Source organism: Babylonia areolata, chromosome 33 (genome assembly GCF_041734735.1).
Source record: "Babylonia areolata isolate BAREFJ2019XMU chromosome 33, ASM4173473v1, whole genome shotgun sequence".
Taxonomy (NCBI): domain Eukaryota; kingdom Metazoa; phylum Mollusca; class Gastropoda; order Neogastropoda; family Buccinidae; genus Babylonia; species Babylonia areolata.
This window is the reverse complement of record NC_134908.1, coordinates 14,404,840-14,413,368: the sequence shown is the minus strand read 5'-3', so window position 1 is coordinate 14,413,368 and position 8,529 is coordinate 14,404,840. Positions and strand designations below refer to the sequence as shown.

The window sequence follows — 8,529 nt, the reverse complement described above, 5'->3', positions numbered from 1 at the left end:
TACATATTTATCATCCCACGTCATCAAATGGAGGAGAGAAAAAAACATCACGTCGTCTTCAGTTTAACGTCTTCCACTTTAAGTGATATTACACATCACGTCGTATTTATGAGTATCTGTTAGATTTCATATCATTTAATGAACAAGTATGATTCTCAAATCAGAGTATGTGCGATTAACACACATGCGCTCGCATAGGCACGCACAATTACTAACATTGATCAAACACGTATGTGCAAACACAACTACACAAAAGCGCGTGGGACTGCCCTAACTCCCATACGTACGCACACACACAAACACACACACACACTCGTCCACTCGCATGAGCACGCACGCATGCATCCTAACAAACACACGCGCGTGCACGCACACACATATACACACATTATCACTCCCCAACCCCCTGTATAGATACATAAACATGTGCGCACTTACACAAACATAAATTTCCATGTACACTGGCCTTCAGAAGGACGTGTGACCCAAACAATAACGTGTATTTGGTGAAAGATTTGTTTAACAAGAAAGAAGTGGAGGGAGGAAGACACACAGAAAAAAAGGGAAGAGCAGGACTGAATGAGGACAGTCAGTGTAGAATCAGGGGAGACATGTCTCTACACACCATCATGGAAATGTATCCTTTTATGATGATGATCATGGCGATGACGACGACGATGATGATGATGATGATACTGCTACTGCTGCTACTAATACTTCTGCTGCTGCTGCTGCAACTACTACTACTAGTAACTACTACTACTATTGCTGCTGCTGCTGCTACTACTACTACTACTATTACCTCTGCTGCTGCTGCAACTATTACTACTACTATACTACTTCTGCTGCTGCTGCAACAACAACAACAACAACTACTACTACTACTACTACTACTACTACTACTACTACTAATGATAATAATAATAATATCATTATCAATCTGGCATGACTGTGGCAGACGACGGAACATCGTTGAATTCCCAAGATCAAAGGGAAGTAAGCACATGACATGCAAGGAGAACTGTTGTCGAAGGTACACAAGGTGGTATATATATATATATATATATATATATATATATATATATATATATATATATATATATATATCATCATGTTTCTTTGTTTTTGTTTGCTTGCAGAAAAAAAGTTTTCTCTTCCTTTCAGACATGTACGTCACGATCAAATTAATCAATTTACATTACAAACTGACAACGAATATACACACATAAACATATACAATAAACACCGATTTGACGGTTACAGTTATTTATATTCATGTACACAACCATCAAAATAACAAAATTCCATCACAAGCTGACGCCGAATACACAAACACACATACACAATACACATACCGATTTGAATGTTTCGGTTACAGTTGTATACATACGTGTACACTACCATCAAAATAACAAAATTGCATCACAAGCTGACAATGAATATGCAGACACACATACACAATACAGGTACCGACCTGATGGTTACGGTTGTGTATATACATGTACATCAGAATCAAACTAACAAAATTCCGTCACAAACTGACAATTGATAAACAGACAAACATACACAATACGGGCAACGATTTGACGGCTACTACTGTGTATATACATGTACACTACCATGAAAATAACAAAATTCCATCACAAGCTGACAATGAATGTACATACACACACACAATACAGGCACCGATTTGACGAGGAAGTCTCCTGGCTACGCGATCCGATTTGATCGGACAGGTGATTGATCAGATCCACGAACGCTCGGTCACATGTCTGTCGGAATGCCGACATAAAATTGATAACTGTAGTGCGTATTCCACTCTGTGCTGGTGTACTGCGCTGCAGTTCCTGTTTCAATCTCAAAAAGGTGTCAAAGCGTGCGGACTGATCCATATACGCTGCACCACATCTGCTGCTGAAAAGGAAAAGGAAAAAAACACACCCCAAAACCAAGAAAGCGCAGATGCCTGACCTCCGCATAAACCCAGCGCGCTGTCCGGCCTTGGAAGTCTTACCCAAGGTTCCAGTAAAACAATGACACAACATGAACACCGGAGTGTTGGCCTAGTGGTAACGCGTCTGCCTAGGAAACTAGACAATCTGAGTGCCCTGGTTCGAATCCAACAATCGCCAGTATTTTCGCCACAACCGAGGTCCCGTGTGCAGCATGCACTTAGCTCACGTAAAAAATAAACCCGGACAACAAAAGGGTCGTTCGTGGCAAAATTCTATAGAAAAATACACTTCTATGGGAAAACAAATAAAATTGCAGACAGAAATTTTTTTTTTTAGAATGGGTGGCGCTCTCAGTGTAGCGACACGCTCTCCCTGGGGAGAGCAGCCCGAATTACAAAAAGAGAAATCTGATGTGACAAAAGAGTAATATAATACAATACAATACAACATTGTGAAGTGAAAGATGCTACCTTCATTTTCCTATAGATACCAAGACACACATTAACATGATAATAATAATAAGAATAAGATAAAGTGAAAGATTCTACCATGATTTTTCTACAGAAACCAAGACACACATCATCATCATCATCAGAAGAAGAGAGCTGTCCTCTCTGCACCCCCCTACACTTGCCGAGCCCGTCTGGACTTCCAGGCGTTCTTCCAGATGTTGGACAGACACACGGTGGAGTGGAAGCGGTAGTAGATCCCCAGAGGCACCGACACGTGACAGAAAATGTTCCACGCTGTGGATCCGTAAAACTCCACCTGCAAGGCACGTGGGCTGAAGGTCAGCACGTGATAATGACGATGATGATGATAATGATGATGATGATGACGTGATGATATTGATACTAACAGAACAGAGTGAGGGCAGTGTTCAGTTTCAGTTTCAACTTCTCAAGGAGGCGTCACTGCGTTCGGACAAATCCATATACGATACACCACATCTTTTTCCCCCCCATTCTCTGACTATGAGGAAAGTTGCATTCCACTTGGATTTAATAGATTACCCTCCCCTCCTCCCACACACACACACACCACACACATAGTATTTTAGGCTTGATGCAATACTGCAGTGTACTGGATAATAAATAATCTATATTATCAATACAAAACACACAAACACGGACACACGCTTACAAATAAAAAGTAAAAATCCTTGTAAAAGTTACAGCGAGGTTTTTTTCTGCTGTGCAAATGGCTGACCAGCAGTATAATCCAGCGCGCTTGGTCAGGCCTTGAGTGCATGAAAAAATATTTTTCTACCTATCAGACTGGATTTCTGCTACACAATTTTGCCAGAGGACAACACACTCGTTGCCATGGGTTCTTTTTCAGTGCGCCAAGTGCGTGCTGCACACGGGGCATCGGTTTATCGTCTCATCCTAATGACAAGACACCCAGTTTGATTTTTACAGCCAAACGGGAGAAAGGGCGAAAGCGGGATTCGAACTCAGACTCTCACGGACTCTCTGTATTGGCAAATGAGCGTCTTGACCTTTCTGCCACTTTCCTCACTAGTGGGGACATTCAGTGTGGAATATAATGGAAGACATGTCTCTACATATCATTATGTCCTTCTATGATGATGATGACGATGACGACAACGATGATGATGATGTTAATGTTACTTCTACTGCTAATAATAATAATCATAATCATCATTGTTATCATCATCATCACAGTAACGAGAAGGAGGGGCAGAAAGAGAATCTAATTCATGAAGTGCCTTTTTGTGTAAAATTTGTTCAGTTGCGCTGTACAATGCAAGCACCAACGTGTAAAACATGCATTTAAACTCTAAAACGAGAACTTACATGCACACCCCTGCACAAACATCCAAAGGAACACTCAACACTAATTTACGTTCATGCACACAGGAAAACATCACACACCAGACCCATCGTACATATCATACATCACTATACCTAAATGTTGCACATCACACGCCACTATACTTAACACCAATGTCGTAAGTTTTCAAACCAGCACTAGTACTTAAAACAGTCACACACAACACATTTGGAGCAGGTCACACACACACACATACACACACACTGTCTCTCTCTCACTCACACATATACACACGCGCAAGCACACACAAAACACGCGCGCGCACACACACATACACACACACACATACACACAACATGCGCAAAAACATCACACACACACACACACACACACACACACACACACACACACACACGCAACACGCACAAAAACCTCTCTCTCTCTCTCAATCTCACACCCACACAAACACACACACACACACCACACTCCCCCCCCCCCCCCCCCTCCACACACACACAGTGACACACCTGCAGCAGGTTGTGCTCCAGACGCTGTGTCTCAAAGGTGTTGATGCACCACAGGGCGAAGTTGGAGACGAGGAGGAAGGTGACCCACTGCCGGCCAGGCTTCCGTCGGACGTCCGCCATGCTGGCTGGAGACACCCTCATGGCGGCCAGCATGAACAGCGCCTGGCCACACCCCTGACACACACACACAGCATGAACAGTGCCTGGCCACACCCCTGACACACACACACAGCATGAACAGTGCCTGGCCACACCCCTGACACACACACACAGCATGAACAGTGCCTGGCCACACCCCTGACACACACGCACGGCATGAACAGTGCCTGGCCACACCCCTGACACACACACACAGCATGAACAGTGCCTGGCCACACCCCTGACACACACACACACACAGCATGAACAGTGCCTGGCCACACCCCTGACACACACACAGCATGAACAGTGCCTGGCCACACCCCTGACACACACACACACACAGCATGAACAGTGCCTGGCCACACCCCTGACACACACACACACAGCATGAACAGTGCCTGGCCACACCCCTCACACACACACAGCATGAACAGTGCCTGGCCACACCCCTCACACACACACACACAGCATGAACAGTGCCTGGCCACACCCCTGACACACACACACAGCATGAACAACGCCTGGCCACACCCCTGACACACACACACAAAACATGAACAGTGCCTGGCCACACCCCTGACACACACACACACAGCATGAACAACGCCTGGCCACACCCCTCACACACACACACACAACATGAACAGTGCCTGGCCACACCCCTCACACACACACACACACAGCATGAACAGTGCCTGGCCAAAACCCCTCACACACACACACACAGTATGAACAGTGCCTGGCCACACCCCTGACACACACACAGCATGAACAGTGCCTGGTCACACCCCTGACACACACACACACAGCATGAACAGTGCCTGGTCACACCCCTGACACACACACAGCATGAACAGCGCCTGGCCACACCCCTGACACACACACACACAGCATGAACAGTGCCTGGTCACACCCCTGACACACACATACACACAGCATGAACAATGCCTGGCCACACCCCTGACACACACACACACACACAGTATGAACAGTGCCTGGCCACACCCCTGACACACACACACATCATGAACAGCGCCTGGCCACACCCCTGACACACACACACAGCATGAACAGTGCCTGGCCACACCCCTGACACACACACAGTATGAACAGTGCCTGTCCACACCCCTGACACACACACACAGCATGAACAGCGCCTGGCCACACCCCTGACACACACACACACAGCATGAACAGTGCCTGGCCACACCCCTGACACACACACACACAGCATGAACAGCGCCTCGTCACACCCCTGACACACACACACACAGCATGAAAAGTGCCTGGCCACACCCCTGACACATACACCCACAGCATGAACAGTGCCTGGCCACACCCCTGACACACACACACAGCATGAACAGCTCCTGGTCACACCCCTGACACACACACAGCATGAACAGCGCCTGGTCACACCCCTGACACACACACACACACAACATGAACAGTGCCTGGCCACACCCCTGACACACACACACACACACACAGCATGAACAGCGCCTGGTCACACCCCTGACACACACACACACACACACACACACACACAGCATGAACAGTGCCTGGCCACACCCCTGACACACACACACACACACAGCATGAACAGCGCCTGGTCACACCCCTGACACACACACACACAGAGCATGAACAGTGCCTGGCCACACCCCTGACACACACACACAGCATGAACAGCGCCTGGCCACACCCCTGACACACACACACACACACACAGCATGAACAGTGCCTGGCCACACCCCTGACACACACACACAGCATGAACAGCGCCTGGTCACACCCCTGACACACACACACACAGCATGAACAGTGCCTGGTCACACCCCTGACACACACACACACACACACACCACACACACACACAGCATGAACAGTGCCTGGTCACACCCCTGACACACACACACACACACACACACACACACACAGCATGAACAGTGCATGGTCACACCCCTGACACACACACACACACACAGCATGAACAGCGCCTGGCCACACCCCTGACACACACACACAGCATGAACAGTGCCTGGCCACACCCCTGACACACACACACAGCATGAACAGTGCCTGGCCACACCCCTGACACACACACACACACACAGCATGAACAGCGCCTGGCCACACCCCTGACACACACACACAGCATGAACAGTGCCTGGCCACACCCCTGACACACACACACAGCATGAACAGTGCCTGGCCACACCCCTGACACACACACACACACACAGCATGAACAGCGCCTGGCCACACCCCTGACACACACACACACAGAGCATGAACAGTGCCTGGCCACACCCCTGACACACACACACAGCATGAACAGCGCCTGGCCACACCCCTGACACACACACACACACACACAGCATGAACAGTGCCTGGCCACACCCCTGACACACACACACACACAGCATGAACAGCGCCTGGTCACACCCCTGACACACACACACACACAGCATGAACAGTGCCTGGTCACACCCCTGACACACACACACACACACAGCATGAACAGTGCCTGGTCACACCCCTGACACACGCACACACAGCATGAACAGTGCCTTGTCACACCCCTCACACACACACACACACACACAGCATGAACAGCGCCTGGCCACACCCCTCACACACACACACACACACACACACACACTCACACACACACACACAACATGAACAGTGCCTGGCCACACCCCTGACACACACACACACACAGCATGAACAGTGCCTGGTCACACACACACACACACACACACACACACACACACACACACACACAGTATGAACAGCGCCTGGCCACACCCCTGACACACACACACACACATAACATGAACAGTGCCTGGCCACACCCCTCACACACACACACAGCATGAACAGCGCCTGGCCACACCCCTCACACACACACACACACACAGTATGAACAGCGCCTGGCCACACCCCTCACACACACACACACACACACGCACACGCACACACACTCACACACACACACACAACATGAACAGTGCCTGGCCACACCCCTCACACACACACACACACACACACACACACACACACACACACACAGAGGAAAGCTAACCTCTGAACCACAAACACATCAATGTTTCCCCTTTGCATTCACTTCATCATATGATTGCGTGGCTTCTTTTCTTTTGAGGAGAAGAAGAAGAAGAAGAGCCCTTTAATAATTTGACATTTTCCCTTATTTATAAGGCCTATTGCCATATCAACAAAATAACTTTTTTTCCAAGTTTCAAAAGGTGGAAAATCGTCTTATGACGTTCATGCATCACCATACTAACAATAAACAAACCAAACTGTATTGACACTGGAAAGGATTTCTGCCCCTGGGTTCGGGATTAGCTTTAGATTTTATTATTATTTTTTTATGTGCAAACATGTGAGACAGAATGGCTTTATATTGATTAATCAAACACGTGATTTTTTCTTTGTTTGTTTCTTGTTGTTTTGTTGTTGTAGTTGTTGTTTCTGATAAAGCAATGCTGTTAACAGTCCACTTGACTGCAAGGTTCGAAAGGACTAAGAAATGAATTACAGCCATAATCCAGATCCTAATCTTCAATCATGACGCAAACCAAGACACGTTTCTTTCTGTGAGGCAAGGGAAGTAACTCGCTCAGATCCGTGAGCGTGTGTAACATGTATTATTTTCTATTCCAAGGCCCCAACCCTGAACAAGTTTACCTAAAGGGCATCAACCAAAAGGACTCCACCCCTGCTTCCTGTTATTCATTCGGATGAGAGGTTTGCGGGTACGTAAAGAACATATTGCAACACAGGACTTGCCCATGGTAAGACTGTTGAAAAATCCATTTTGAAAGGAAAACAAATACATCTGCAGACAGGCAAAATAAAAATGATAAACAAGTATGGGTGTCGCTGCACTGTGGCGGCGCCCTCTCCCTCGGGAGAGCAGCCCAAATCTGACAGAGAGAAATATGTCGTGGCAAAGAGCAATACAATATAACACAAGACCTCCATGAACTACAGGTTAAAATAAATGAGTATGTAAGATGTATCATTTCCTATTTAGAAGAAGTGTTGGTTAAGATTCGTGAGTGTGTAAAATATCATTT

General features: G+C 47.2%; 1 protein-coding gene across 2 annotated transcripts in view; it reads right to left on the bottom strand.

Moving 5' to 3' along the window:
- Positions 1–1,114: 1,114 nt before the first annotated feature.
- LOC143276784 (proton channel OtopLc-like) overlaps positions 1,115–8,529 on the bottom strand; it is a 20,767-nt gene continuing 13,352 nt past the window's right edge. For both annotated transcript variants that reach the window (XM_076581432.1, XM_076581433.1), the window contains exons 10-11: positions 4,280–4,453; positions 1,115–2,723 (exon numbers count right to left, since the gene is read on the bottom strand). In XM_076581432.1, coding sequence (XP_076437547.1) covers positions 2,580–2,723; positions 4,280–4,453 — 318 coding nt within the window. In that variant the 3' untranslated portion in view covers positions 1,115–2,579. The remainder of the gene's footprint in view (positions 2,724–4,279; positions 4,454–8,529) is intronic.